Source organism: Vigna angularis, chromosome 4, assembly GCF_016808095.1.
Source record: "Vigna angularis cultivar LongXiaoDou No.4 chromosome 4, ASM1680809v1, whole genome shotgun sequence".
Taxonomy (NCBI): Eukaryota; Viridiplantae; Streptophyta; class Magnoliopsida; order Fabales; family Fabaceae; genus Vigna; species Vigna angularis.
This window is the reverse complement of record NC_068973.1, coordinates 4,669,716-4,682,923: the sequence shown is the minus strand read 5'-3', so window position 1 is coordinate 4,682,923 and position 13,208 is coordinate 4,669,716. Positions and strand designations below refer to the sequence as shown.

Sequence of the window (13,208 nt, the reverse complement as noted above, 5' to 3'; positions counted from 1 at the left end):
GCAATGAAATTCATTTTATAATTGTTTTAGGGTAATTTAATTATATTTTTCCTTTAATTTTTAGATATGGTTTCTAAAAATAAGATATAATTATAAAACAAATAATACCTTCAGGAAGATTTTTTTTTTAAGATAAAATTGTAACATATATTGGAATGATTATCTTAGTAATGTTATTTTAACGTAATTAAGGTTATAAACATCTGTATTGTTTACGGGAACATAAAAGAGATTTCAAAGACAAACTCTCTTAAAGAATAAAAAAATAATTTCTTTATGTAATATCAATTTTAGAACTTAAAAGTTTGGTGTTGGTTTTAAAAGAAGTTTTGACATAGAAAAAATGTACTTAAATTACTTTTGATTATGACTCTGAAATAATGTAAGATTATTTTAAACAATGTGATATTATTTCCCATACCAAAACCATCTTAAAGATATGATATTTCTATGAAGTAAGGTTTAAGAAACTTAAAAGCTAAAATATTCCAAGTGTGTTAGTAATGTTATGATTCAAGAAGTTAATTTTTCCTACTAGTTCTTTTAGCATAAGACATTTAAAAGTATGAAATTTAACCTCTAAATTACTTAATGCATTCCTATATTTTTGTAATTTCAAATTTCATACATTCTTATACTATATTCATATTTTTATAATTACTTAAGGCATTTCTCTCGATTGAGAGTTACGGAACAATGATGAAATATAGTAGAAGGTGATCCATAAGAAGACAAAGTTTTGATTTTCATCTTTCAAAAGTATGTGTAAAGAAATTCTTCAAGAAAATGTATTAAAATAAGCAAAGTTGTTTTCGAAGTGCATTTTCAAACTTTATTTCAATTATTTGTTTTGAATGAAAAAACAATTTTGTACAGTGATCTTAGTCAATTAAAATGGTATTTTAATATATTAAAACAATGTGAAATGATGACTAATAGATTAAAAGTTCATTTGAATTAGTTAAAAGTATTTAAAGAAGGTTCTTTAATGATTTTAGACTATTAAATCATTTTTTGACTTATATAACCAAAGAGAAATTTCGTGGTGGTATCCAACACTAGTATTTGCCTCAAAATCAAGTTTAATTATGTTTTCTTGACATATTCACTTATTTACCTTAAAATTACACGTATAAATTCTGAAATTTTAAAAAATTATATAGAATGATGATTATATATACTCATAGTTAATTCAATTTCCAAATTGTTATCATCAAATTAATATATTTATTAAATATTAAAAAATTATGAAACGGAATCACGACGAAGAAAAAAAAAATAAAATATATAAAGAGTCACGATCATAGTTTATTAAGAAAAGTTTTTAGAAAAATGGTTAGTAAAATTAAATTAAGTTGGGGCAGTGGGTTACGTGTTGAAAAAAATGTATTAATAGCCGATAACATCCGCGTGAAGAATTTGTTTGTAGGAAGAGTTTGAGTGGTGAGAAAATTTGAAATTGAGTGTGAAAATGGAAGATGGAGATTATTAGGGAGGAATGGTGTAGAGAAGAAAAATGAGGTGAAGATAGGAAGAAAATCGGTCCCTGTATGAATGGTGATGGTGGTGATGGGTGTTGCTCCCTCCACCACCACCCTATACTTCCTCCACCTCCCCACATTATTTTAAATACAATTATATCCTTAAGTTAAAAAGATTTTTACTTTTACCCTATTTTAAATAATTTGAAACCCTAATTTTACTTTCCCAGCACCCACCCACGAAACTCTCTTTCCCTTTCCCCATTTTCGTTTCACCTCCCAACCTCCCGCACTTCCATTCCTTTTTCTTCCCAGTTTTTTTTTTGTTTGAAAGCTTCCATTGCCGCCGTGGTGTGAAGGAGTGTCGCCGCCGTGGTGTGGAGGAACATCGAGGAACGTTCAAAGCATCAACCAGCGTGAGGAAGTATACATCAACGGAGGTGACATCCTTCAACGGATGTCCCCTAATAAAAATAACTCTAAAATAAAAAAGTAACCGGGAGGTGACCTCTTCAACGAATGTCAACATCCGTTTAAGGTAAAACGGATGTCGACATCCGTTTTTCCTTAAACGGATGTTGACATCCGTTGAAGGATGTTGACATCCGTTGAAGGATGTTGACATCCGTTCAAGGATGTTGACATCCGTTCAAGGATGTTGACATCCGTTCAAGGATGTTGACATCCGTTCAAGGATGTTGACATCCGTTCAAGGATGTTGACATCCGTTCAAGGATGTCACCTGTTACGTTTTTTATTTTAGGGTTTTATTTCAAGGTTTATTCGAATATGAGGAAGCACTCCACGCACTGCACCACTCCACACACTGCACCACGAGAGGGAGACTGCTTGATAATTCTTTCCACCACCACCAACCTTTGCAACTTGTAGTATCTCACAACGACGAAAGAAAGAGAAGAAGAAATATAATGTTAAAATGAAAGAAAAGTATTTTACTCATGTACGGGCTAGAATAGGTTATTAATGAAATAAGTTCTGAATGGGTAAAATTAAAAAATAATAACCCTAAAAATAAAATTTTACTGAAGGATAAAATAGTAAAGAAAAGGTGGAGGGAGAAAGGTGTGGTGGTGGAGGGAGCAACACCATCACTAAATGTGGATGCTAAAAAACATTAGGCCTGTAAAAAAATGAAATTTGGGTGTTTCATCCTACACCTTCAACAACTTATTTTGCACCTCCAAAAATTCCACTTTTAACCTTTTACCATTTTATCTAGTACCTCCAATTTTTTTAAAACTCATTTTTAATTTTAATAAATATTTTTTCATTTTCTTCTTTTTTTTACTAAAAACACTCTTCACCCCCTTAATAATAATTTAATTTAATTTAAAATATAAATATTATTTAATATAATTTTATATTTTAATAATTATAAAAATATGATTTATATTATAATAATAGTTATATTAAAAACATAAAAATAAAATAATAATAATAATAATAAATAAATAAATAATAATAATAAATTTGATTTAATATATTTAAATATATTAAATTATATTAAAATATTATAATAAATTAAATAATTATGAAATTTTAAACAAAAACCAAAATTTTAAAAAACTTGTTTATCAAATATTAAAATCCGTAAAATATACTAACACTTTTGTTTTTTATTTAAAATTTAATAAATATTGAATTTAAATAAAAAATATAATATAATTTATCATATTTTGATATTTTAATAATTATTAAAATATGATTTATATTTTTATAATAATTTTATTAAAAATGTTAAAATAACAATGAATAATAATTATTATAAAAATAAAAATAATATTTAAAATCACATTTAAAAGTATTTAAATATATTAAATTATATTAAAATATTAAATTAAACTCAATAATTATTAAAGCTTAAAAAGACGAAAATTTGAAAATAACTTATAGAAATCCGATAAGTTAGGTTACGGATATCCGTATCCGATAAATAAATGTTTTTAAAATTTTATTTTTTATTTAAATTTTAATAATTATTTAATTTAATTTAATATTTTAATATAATTTAATGTATATAAATATTTTATTTATTATAATTTTATTTATATTTGATAAATAATTGTTTTTAAAATTTTATTTTTTATTTAAATTTCAATAAGTATTTAATTTAATTTAATATTTTAATATAATTTAATATATTTAAATATATTAAATATTTTATTTAATATAATTTTATTTTTATTTTAATTATTTTTATTTTAATTATTTTATTTTTATATTTTAATATAATTATTATTATAATATAAATCATATTTTAATATTATTAAAATATAAAATTATATTAAATAATATTTGAATTTTAAATTTAATTATCATTAAGAGGACACACACTGTTTTTAACAAGAAAAAGAAAAAAGTAAAAAGATATTTATTAAAGTTAAAAATAAAATTTTTGAAAAAGTTAGAGGTATAGGGTAAGAATGAAATTTTAGAAGGTTAAAAATGAAATATTTGGAGTGCAGATGAGATGTTGAAAGTGTAGGAAGAAACACCCATGAAATTTTCTCTGTCTTTTTCTTATTATTTAGAAAAGCTGGGCCTAACTTCTTGTTTTCTTCTTCTTCTTTTTCTTTTTTTCTTTTTTTCTCTTTTCTCTTTTTTTTCATTTTGTTTGTTTTTATTTTTAATTACTTCTATGATTTATTTTTCATCATATATATTTTTAAAAAGGAAATTTTCTATTTCATTTTATTCACATAATCTTTCAGTTAATTTTTATAATTTTAAATGAAAAAACTGATTAATTTTATTTGAAAAGAACTTTACTTTATAATTTTTTATTTGTTATTTATATTTGAAATTTTTTAACTACTTATTTTTATAATTTTTTTAGAAATAAATTTTATTTATCGAGACGAAATTTGATGAATACAGACATCATTAGTTCAATTTACATATTGTTATCAACAAACTAATATATTTATTAAATATTAAGTGTTTAAAACCAAATAAGACTTTTAAAATTACCAATTTAATACAAGTCAATTTTTATGGTGAAGAAACTTATTTACTCAACTCTTCAAATTCTATACAAACCTCTTTGTTTTAAAAACATCATATTCTCAACATTTAAAAGCTTTATATTTATAGTTCGACAAGAAAGACCATTATAACAAAAAAAAATATAACTATAATTTGAGAAAGTTTTAAGAGATATTATTATAGTTTTCTTTTAACTATCAACAATTATACCTAAGGTTTGAATTAAAAATCAAATTCAAAGAATCAACTAGAAAACACATTTGAAAAACCTAATAAAAAATAAAATAATTCAGAAAATCAAACAAATAATTAAAAAAAAAACGAAGTAGACGCTTGAAAAGAAAAACGGAGGTGAAGTGAATGTGGCAGAAGGATAAGGTGACGATAAACCGGAGAAACATTGGTGTCTGTCATCACTGTAAAGTTGGAAACAATGTTAGCTTCTTCTCTTTCCTTCCTTCATTCCTGCGGATTCCCTTCTTCCGCTTCTTCTTCTTCCTCTTCCTTATCCACACTATCACAATCAAACCCCAAACCTTTCGTGGTTGAAGCCAAAGTTAGGACCCGAAGGGAAGACAGAACTGCGCGTCACACTCGCATCAGAAAGAAGGTTCATTCACTCGCTCACTTTCCCCGGTTTCGGCTTTCATTCTCTAAAGTTGAAGCCTTTTCTTTGTCAGGTTGAAGGGACACCCGAGAGGCCGAGGTTGTCGGTGTTCCGATCCAACAAGCACCTCTCTGTGCAGGTGATTGATGATTCCTCGATGCACACGCTTGCTTCGGCTTCCACAATGCAGAAGACCTTTGCTGAAGAGTTTAATTACTCAGCTGGCCCCACAGTTGTGAGTTCTTTTGATTGTGTGTTACATGCTGTTTTGATTTTGTTGCTACCTAATGTGTTCGGCATTGGCTAGGAAATTAATAAATTTCCCATTTTCGTATTGAAAGACTGTGGTTTTATTACCTTCCAAACTTTTACTCTGACATGTCCAATGGACTTGAACATTAAGGTAGGTCACTCTTGCCCCTTAGGAACAATACCTCGAATACGATGACCCAAATGGTATCCAAATTGCTAATTTTTTGTTTCTGCCCTTGACTTTGAAAACGCCCTTTTTTGTCTCTGCATTTTTAACATACCGGAACTTTCATCCTTTTGTATAACTATGATATGTTGCTGTAGAATTACTTCTTGATATGTGTCTAACTGGGGGAGTGGGATAGAATCCGTGTGTTTCATGGCTAGGGTGTTTATTAGAATGATTGCATAGTAACTGTCTAGTAACTTAAAGGGATTAGCCTGAGTGATGAAAATTTTGGTATTAAGAAAATGCAAGAATGAAAAGTGGCGATTTTAAATGTTTTGGAGGCAAAAAACAGTTATTGTGTTGTGGTACTTGATGATATGTCTAACAGGGGGAGGGGTCAAAATTCTTGTGTTTCATAGTATGCTGTTAGAAATATTACGAAGTAACTGTCTATTAACTTAAAATTGAGTTATGTACGTTTGGGTATTTACAATTGCAAGAATGATGTATTACAATTGACTTCATGTTGTCATAAGTCATTGCCGTTGTCGTTAATTTTCTTTCTCTCTGTTTATTAATAAACTGGATAGAATGCCTTTTAATGTTAGCTACAAGATCTTTTCCTGGATATAAATTCCAAGTGTCATATTGTAGAAACTGTACCATTAAAAAATACCACGTAAGGACCCCAACTTCATTGTGTGAACATATTCCTGAAGATTTTTCTCTTGCCAATTGATTACGGATACTAAGGGAAACAAAAATCACATGAAGAAGAAGGAATCCTTGGGTTCTTGAGTATAAGTATGCATGTGTCCTTTGTAGTAATCATTGTAAGTCAGCTACATCAGTTGCAGTTGAATGTTCTATTGTCAATCTTTGCATTGGTTTGGTAATGAGTTTCTGGAAATGGATTCTTGCATAAGTTACCTCTGAATCTCTGATGACTATGTACTTTCTCCATGCCATTTTAATTGCTTTGTTTTTATTTGGTTCACAACATTCTATATAACTATAGAAGAAAGAAACAATTTGCATCTATAAGTTCATCTCCAGTTTCGTGGTGATACTAACACATTACTTTTAACTGACCATCAGGTACATATTGTTTCATTATTTTTCTCAGATTTTTTAATGTATATACTAAAACCATGATGCAAAATGTCAAGCCCAAGCTTCTACCCAACAGTGGGTTTTTCATGGTTTCCTCAGAAGAAGAATACTCCTGTAACTCCATAAGCTGTGTACTGCATGATGGTCCTGACCCTTTGAATTTTTTGGTTTCAGGAAGTAGCAAAAAGGATGGGTGAGATCATTGCAAAGTCCTGTTTGGAGAAGGGGATCACTAAGGTAGCCTTTGATCGAGGGGGATACCCATACCATGGCCGTGTTCAAGCACTTGCTGAAGCAGCTCGTGAACATGGCCTAGATTTCTAAATGAAGTAGTCCCTGTCCTTTGTATTTCCTGTTTCAAATTGTAACCGGAGGTTTCAACAATTCTTTATAATGACATTTTCCTCATTTCCAGCTACTTAGATATGATCACAATGGCTCTTATTCATTCATCAGTTTCTTTTTACTTGAAGACTGTTACATCTAGTCATAAATGTTGATAATGATTATATAGTGTTCAACTCTTACAAGCATAAAAGTTTTGGACATGTGATATTTAGAAGCTGACAGAAAGCAGCAATCTATTTATAAAAAGCCAAAGCAAGAAACTGGAAATAGACTCAATCATTTCAAGCTATAAGTATACTGTTAAAGAAGACATGTAATCTGAATTTCTGAAGATATAACTAGGCCTAGCCAGTGTTAAATGAAATCCCAGTTACCCTTTTTCTCAACTTCTGCGTAAACTGACTTGGTTTATTACTTGCCCCTCACATCCAACATCACACTGGATGCTGCATCTTGCAGAGGAATAATCATCAAAATAGTTATTACTTAAATTTATGCAAAATTAACTGAACATTTTGTATAAATCATACTCCCTTCTCTTTTCATCTGTCACAATATTTATACAAAAGTTTGTTCCTTTTTATAGCAGTGATATCTTTGCATCGACTTCAACTTTTAATTATTTAATTTGTCTACTAAATACTCCCACCTAAATTCGCACTGATGAGTTTGTTTTAATTTAAAGATAAATATTTATGTTTTATTATATTTTAGTTTTTTTTTTCATTGGTACTAGGCTTTTGCAATTACTAATAGAGTAGTGAATCGATTTTTCAAACATGTGATAAGAACCAAAAATTCTATGAAACTTGGAATAGAGGATGATAATGCTTCAAAGATAGTAGAAACTATCTGGAGGTATTTGAATATGGATTTGTACTTAAATGTATCTACAGACCCTTGACTTGTATGAATTGATAAAAGCCTGCAACTTGTATGAATTGATAAATTTTCTATTTCATCTTTTCTTTCTCTACATTTCATTCATTTCTCCTATTTGTTTTCATCCTAATAATTTATTTTTATCAAAGTTATCGTAATTTAAGTTTTTTCCTTGAAAGGACGGTGCGTATTCTAAACTAATTCGTTCATAAGTCAAAGAGAATTTTAAATTAAAACATTAAGAACCTCGCATGACTTCACAAACTCGTTACTTTTATTTTAAAATTTTTATCATTTGAAAAAAATATATTTTTACATATTTCGTAAATATGACACTTTAAATATATGCACTGGTATTAAAATCGACTCTCTTTTGCCGTGTTAAAATAAACCTGCGGACAAAAGGCACAACTAATATTAATATTTGAGTAACTTAAAAGCTTGTAACTAAAATCCTTTCAAATTAGGTATAAAACTACATTTATATTTACATATTTAGATTTTCTCGTAACAGTTTTGGATAAGAGTTCACTTTCGTGTGAAACATGTTACTTTTCTTGTCTTGTCTTCTTAAAATGTGAAATCCTATAACCAAGCACATTAACCTCAAAAATGTTATCATACTCCACCTTATAGAAGTTTTCAAATGTCCTCACAACTACACTAGCAAGCTCATAAATAGATTCTTCGTTTTGCAAAGATTGTATGACATTAAAAAAAATCAAGAACCATCAAATTCATCTTGTTTAGCTACTTCAAGAAAATTTCCACTGAATTACAATTCTTTTCCACAACGAACAAACGTGAAGGATTAAAAGCTGAGATGTCATAAAAATAGAAGTGGAACATCAACATAATAGATAATCAGTTGTCCACATAATCAAATACAGGAACAGTTTAATATAGGGTGATCAGAACACAAACCATACTTCCTAACGTGCTCAGATACAAACACTGTTACAGACCATTTCAGGTTCAATAGCTGTTACATAGCTATGTTACATATAAAACACATTTATAGACTTCAGAACCTAACAATATAATTATATCAGTATATGTGATTCTACATGCAAATATATGATCTTCCATAGTATCACAGGACATAACATAGAACAAACACTAGTAATGCTCAAGAGGCAGAGACTGTTGGATGAAATTCCTCCTCTGCTCGATTCAAGGATACCAGTTCCGGGGCATTGTCAGCACAGAAGTTGTTCTCTATGTTATCAGCAACTTTAGTGGTTGATGAGGAAGGATAAGGAGCTTTGCTACCCAGCCTTTAACCAAAAACATGATATACTAATAAGACCATAAACAAAATAGGAGTCTCTGAACTGAACAAATATTAGAAACCCCCACTAAACATGGCAGGTAGATATAGTACCTATCTCGCCGCTTCTCAAGAAACCTTTGAAGTGAATGCCTGCGAGCTATTGGAAATTCTAGAGAAAGATGATGCAAAAAGCCAAAAGAGATTTGAATGTTTGTGTCACATTAAAATATAAGACAATGCAACTGCTATATGGTAAATTATAAAAAGACAATTATTTAAGATTAGCATCTCTATATCTAGAATGAAAATAGGAAAATTATCACCTTGCAGCCTGCAGATGGAATTTGTCTGTGAGGCAGCAATATTGTTGGTGATTGCATGTGGAGAAGAAGGCCTTGTGGGAACAGGTGAAATGAGGGTAGATTGGGTCCCAATCTTCTTCACTTCAGTAGACTTGGCAGCAGCAGCAGCAATAAGCATAATTTCATGCACCTGTTTGTATAGAAAACGATGATTAGGACGGCATCATAACATGTGAAGTTACAGACTGGATTAAAGGCACATAGCTACAAAATTCATTTGTAATGTAAAAGTGCAGCAAGGCCATACCTTTTCTGCAGGGATTCCATCATAGACACAAACACTCCCATTGTAGAAGATGGTAAGCTGGTTCGTACTAGGAATCACTGCATTAAGTCCAGACGTTGGCACTGACCTAAAACAGAAATAATAGAAAATAAATATACAACCGAACACAAACACAATGTAAATGCATTGGTTAGAATGAACTTGATGGAAATTTCATATTAGACTTCCCAGAATCATCCCTAATAATGGTGATAAGCTTTTATCAAGAGATGTGTCAAGAATTAATTTTTTTAATTGAACTCCAGACAGATTAGTATAAGTGCATGATTTTTAGTTTTTCTCAAACGGAAATGGTTCTTTTTTAAAAGCTCCTTCAAGAAGCTATCAAAATCAAAGTCTCTTTCTCACAAGCTGAACCAAATACTAGCTTAAATACGAGTATTAATAATTGTTGCTGAACAACATTGCAGTTAGCTAGGAAGCCTTTGACTCTGGGTTCAATTTCAAAGCCGTAATAGTTAATACACATATCAATAGGCTTTAGTGCCACCCTTGTTAAGAAAGGGTGATGCACATTAAAGCCTTTCAATTGCACCTTAACAGAATGTAGGTGCAGATGAATTTCATCAATTAAAGCATCGAAAAATTTGCTATGCTTTAAGTTTATCCAAACGAAAAGGGTATTCTGCTGGGAGACAATGTGTGACTAAAACACAAGAAGAAATAGGGAGATGATTTGAGGCCTGTATCTTCAGATTATCTAATAACATAGGTTAAATCCCTATTGCTTCCTAGGATTTTTTATATATATAAGGATTTTTATTTTGTATTCAAATTGACCGGGAAGGCGATGTATCATATTTGCCCTGCAAGGATTTTCAAATAGTAAATTGAAAAGGCATTAAGTCAAATATGTAGAATGCTCTCTTTCCAAATGAATCCATCCATTATCCATTGAAAAAATAAATGCAAGAAGGATTTTTTAATCTAAAATAGGCATTGACTTCAAAATGAGTCTCTAGTGAACAATAAAATAGCCCCAACTCATTTACTTAGAAATAAGAGGACATTTTCTTGATGTTTTCAGAATCGTTAGAATGTTTTTATGATATAATTCAGCATACTTTAAAATACTCCATAACTTTTATGTTCATTCCAAAATTAGGGGAAAAAACGACAAAAAGATGCTGAGAAATTTTATACTCGAAAGAAGCTCAGAAAGAGGAAATGTTGTACTTGAGAAGCAAATATGCTTTGAAATCAAAGGGTTATTGATTAAACAGTGGGTCAAATTGAGACACAAGTTCAAAAATACAAGGGATGGGTTGGCCTATGGAGAAAATTGAAGATCTTAAATCATATAATATAAAAAAGTTCCATAAGTAGGTATTTTAGGTCTACTTTCAAAGTGATTGGGTGATTGATTGAGACCTCATATAATTCAAGCCAGACGGGTTAAGTGAAGAAATGTTTCAGGTATAATTCATGATAATAAAGTACCTATCGTAGTCAAAGCAAAACTTCTACAAGACAGTTGAAGAAAACAACAACACTCTACAGTGCGAGTGTTTAGTCAAAATTTTCCAACCTAGAGAACAAAAAATGATGATATAACACGTGCGGCGAATATAATAGAATTAAGCTAAATGAGTGAATAACAAAAGAAAAGATAAGACTAGAATTCTAGCAACGAATACATCTGACAGAAAAATGGAACAGCGCCTGCTTAGGAGAACACAGAAAATTGCTTCAGGTGGGGTGGTTTGATTCTGTGAGAGAGGATGAGCAGAGGTTCCAATTAGTAAAGTAGATCAAACAAAACTTGAAGAGAAAACATTAATCATGATCAAATGTCAAATTCTTCCATGAAAAATCAGTTTTTGATAGAGTCAAGCAGTACAAATTGATCTAGATAGCAGATTCCACCTGACAGAATAAGGTTAGGTTGCTATGCCCAAGAAAATATTCCCTCTTCCAATTCCCAGAGTTTCATTCTTGCAAAGGACAAAAAAAATCACCCAAATGAAACCCCCAAAGCTTTCTTGGCACACATAACTTAACCAATCTAGAAGATGGGTCCAATTAAAAAGTTCTTTCAGTTCATCAAAAAAAGTAAGGTAGGGTTACAACCTGCAAGTACAATCGAAAGGCTCATCTCCTACCGTTACTTTTTCCAATCACACAAATCTCCAGCACCAAACAATACCCCTTTCCAGTCAACACAAAATACTCTAATTATTTTTTAGATATTCATCAATAAAATGCCAACATATGACCTAAACGCATATGGGTCCTCTATCTCACCTCACACATACGGAAACCCTCTTACTAACACAAACAAAACCACTATTTTATCCTTCATCCATGGCATATCAGCCTCCACACACAAAAAAAATAATTGCCCTAGATCATAAAAGGGTAATTGCAAAAATACAACAAATTGAAGAAAAAACAAAAAGGGAAGGAACTTTGTGAGGAGTGTGTGTGTGTGTGTTTATCCAAAGAAAGCAAGACAAAAGAGTTATTGGCAACGTACTTGTTGGTTGAGGAGTCATTCATATTGGGTTGGACCAGGTGGTGTTCATCTATGTTGGAACAAACTCCTTCAGGTTTCTCCACAGGAGAGGGAGAAGATTCTAGAAGGGAAACCTCGGACTTGACAGTGACAGAACCACCCATTGTTGGGAGAAAAACTAGAGAGAGATCAGAAGGTGGGAAGGGGAAACTATGAAGGAGGAAGGAAGAGATAAGAAAAAGATGGATATTTGGGGAAACGTGTCTGGGAATTTTCAACGCTTCGAGAAAAGCAAAGTACCTTCCAACATGAGGCGTGACAAACCATCGATGTTGCCCACTTTTTAATGAAACATGTGTTTTTTGTGCTTTTGTTTTTCATTTTCTTTATTTGGTTACTTTATCTGTTGCTTATCTGGTTTGCGTCTCTCACAAGTTGCGGTCACATGACCACTGGCCCACCCAACATTCCTACTCTGACTTTTCAGTTCAACCATGTTTTCATTTTGGTTAATTTAATTTGATTTTTAAAATCTTATATTATAAATAAATACATACTATTTATAATAAGTTGGCCTTAAGCGTGATCGTGCATTTATATTTAAGGTTTAATTGCTTCCTTTGTCCCCAGTTTGGTTGAATTGTGTCAAATTCATCCTCATTTTTAAAAAAGTTTCATTGTCGTCCTCACGTGGTATAAAAGTGTCAATTGAATCCAAACATAGAAAAAATTTGTGTCAAAGTAGTCATTTTTCCTATATCTCTGTGTCTTCTCTGGAGCTATGAAAAGTCTTAAATTGGATAAGGTAAAATGAATATCTGTACTTGATTGTATGAAAGGAAGACATAGAGATATAGGAAAAATGACTACTTTGACACAAATTTTTTCTATGTTTGGATTCAATTGACACTTTTACACCACGTGAGGACGACAATGAAACTTTTTTAAAAATGAGGATGAATTTGACACAATTC

General features: G+C 30.6%; 2 protein-coding genes across 2 annotated transcripts; one reads left to right on the top strand and one right to left on the bottom strand.

Annotated features, from left to right (window-relative positions):
- Window positions 1–4,831: 4,831 nt before the first annotated feature.
- LOC108319475 (50S ribosomal protein L18, chloroplastic) lies at window positions 4,832–7,046 on the top strand. The gene is made up of 3 exons (XM_017550620.2): window positions 4,832–5,097; window positions 5,168–5,329; window positions 6,803–7,046. The coding sequence occupies exons 1-3, from the start codon at window positions 4,921–4,923 to the stop codon at window positions 6,950–6,952; spliced, it is 489 nt and encodes a 162-aa protein (XP_017406109.1). The 5' UTR covers window positions 4,832–4,920; the 3' UTR covers window positions 6,953–7,046.
- Window positions 7,047–8,684: 1,638 nt separating this feature from the next.
- Window positions 8,685–12,584, bottom strand: LOC108319474 (protein TIFY 3). The gene is made up of 5 exons (XM_017550618.2): window positions 12,256–12,584; window positions 9,741–9,846; window positions 9,455–9,623; window positions 9,243–9,300; window positions 8,685–9,135 (listed from the first exon to the last, which is right to left on the bottom strand). Exons 1-5 carry the CDS (start codon window positions 12,396–12,398, stop codon window positions 8,988–8,990), a joined length of 624 nt encoding a protein of 207 aa, XP_017406107.1. The 5' UTR covers window positions 12,399–12,584; the 3' UTR covers window positions 8,685–8,987.
- Window positions 12,585–13,208: the final 624 nt, after the last annotated feature.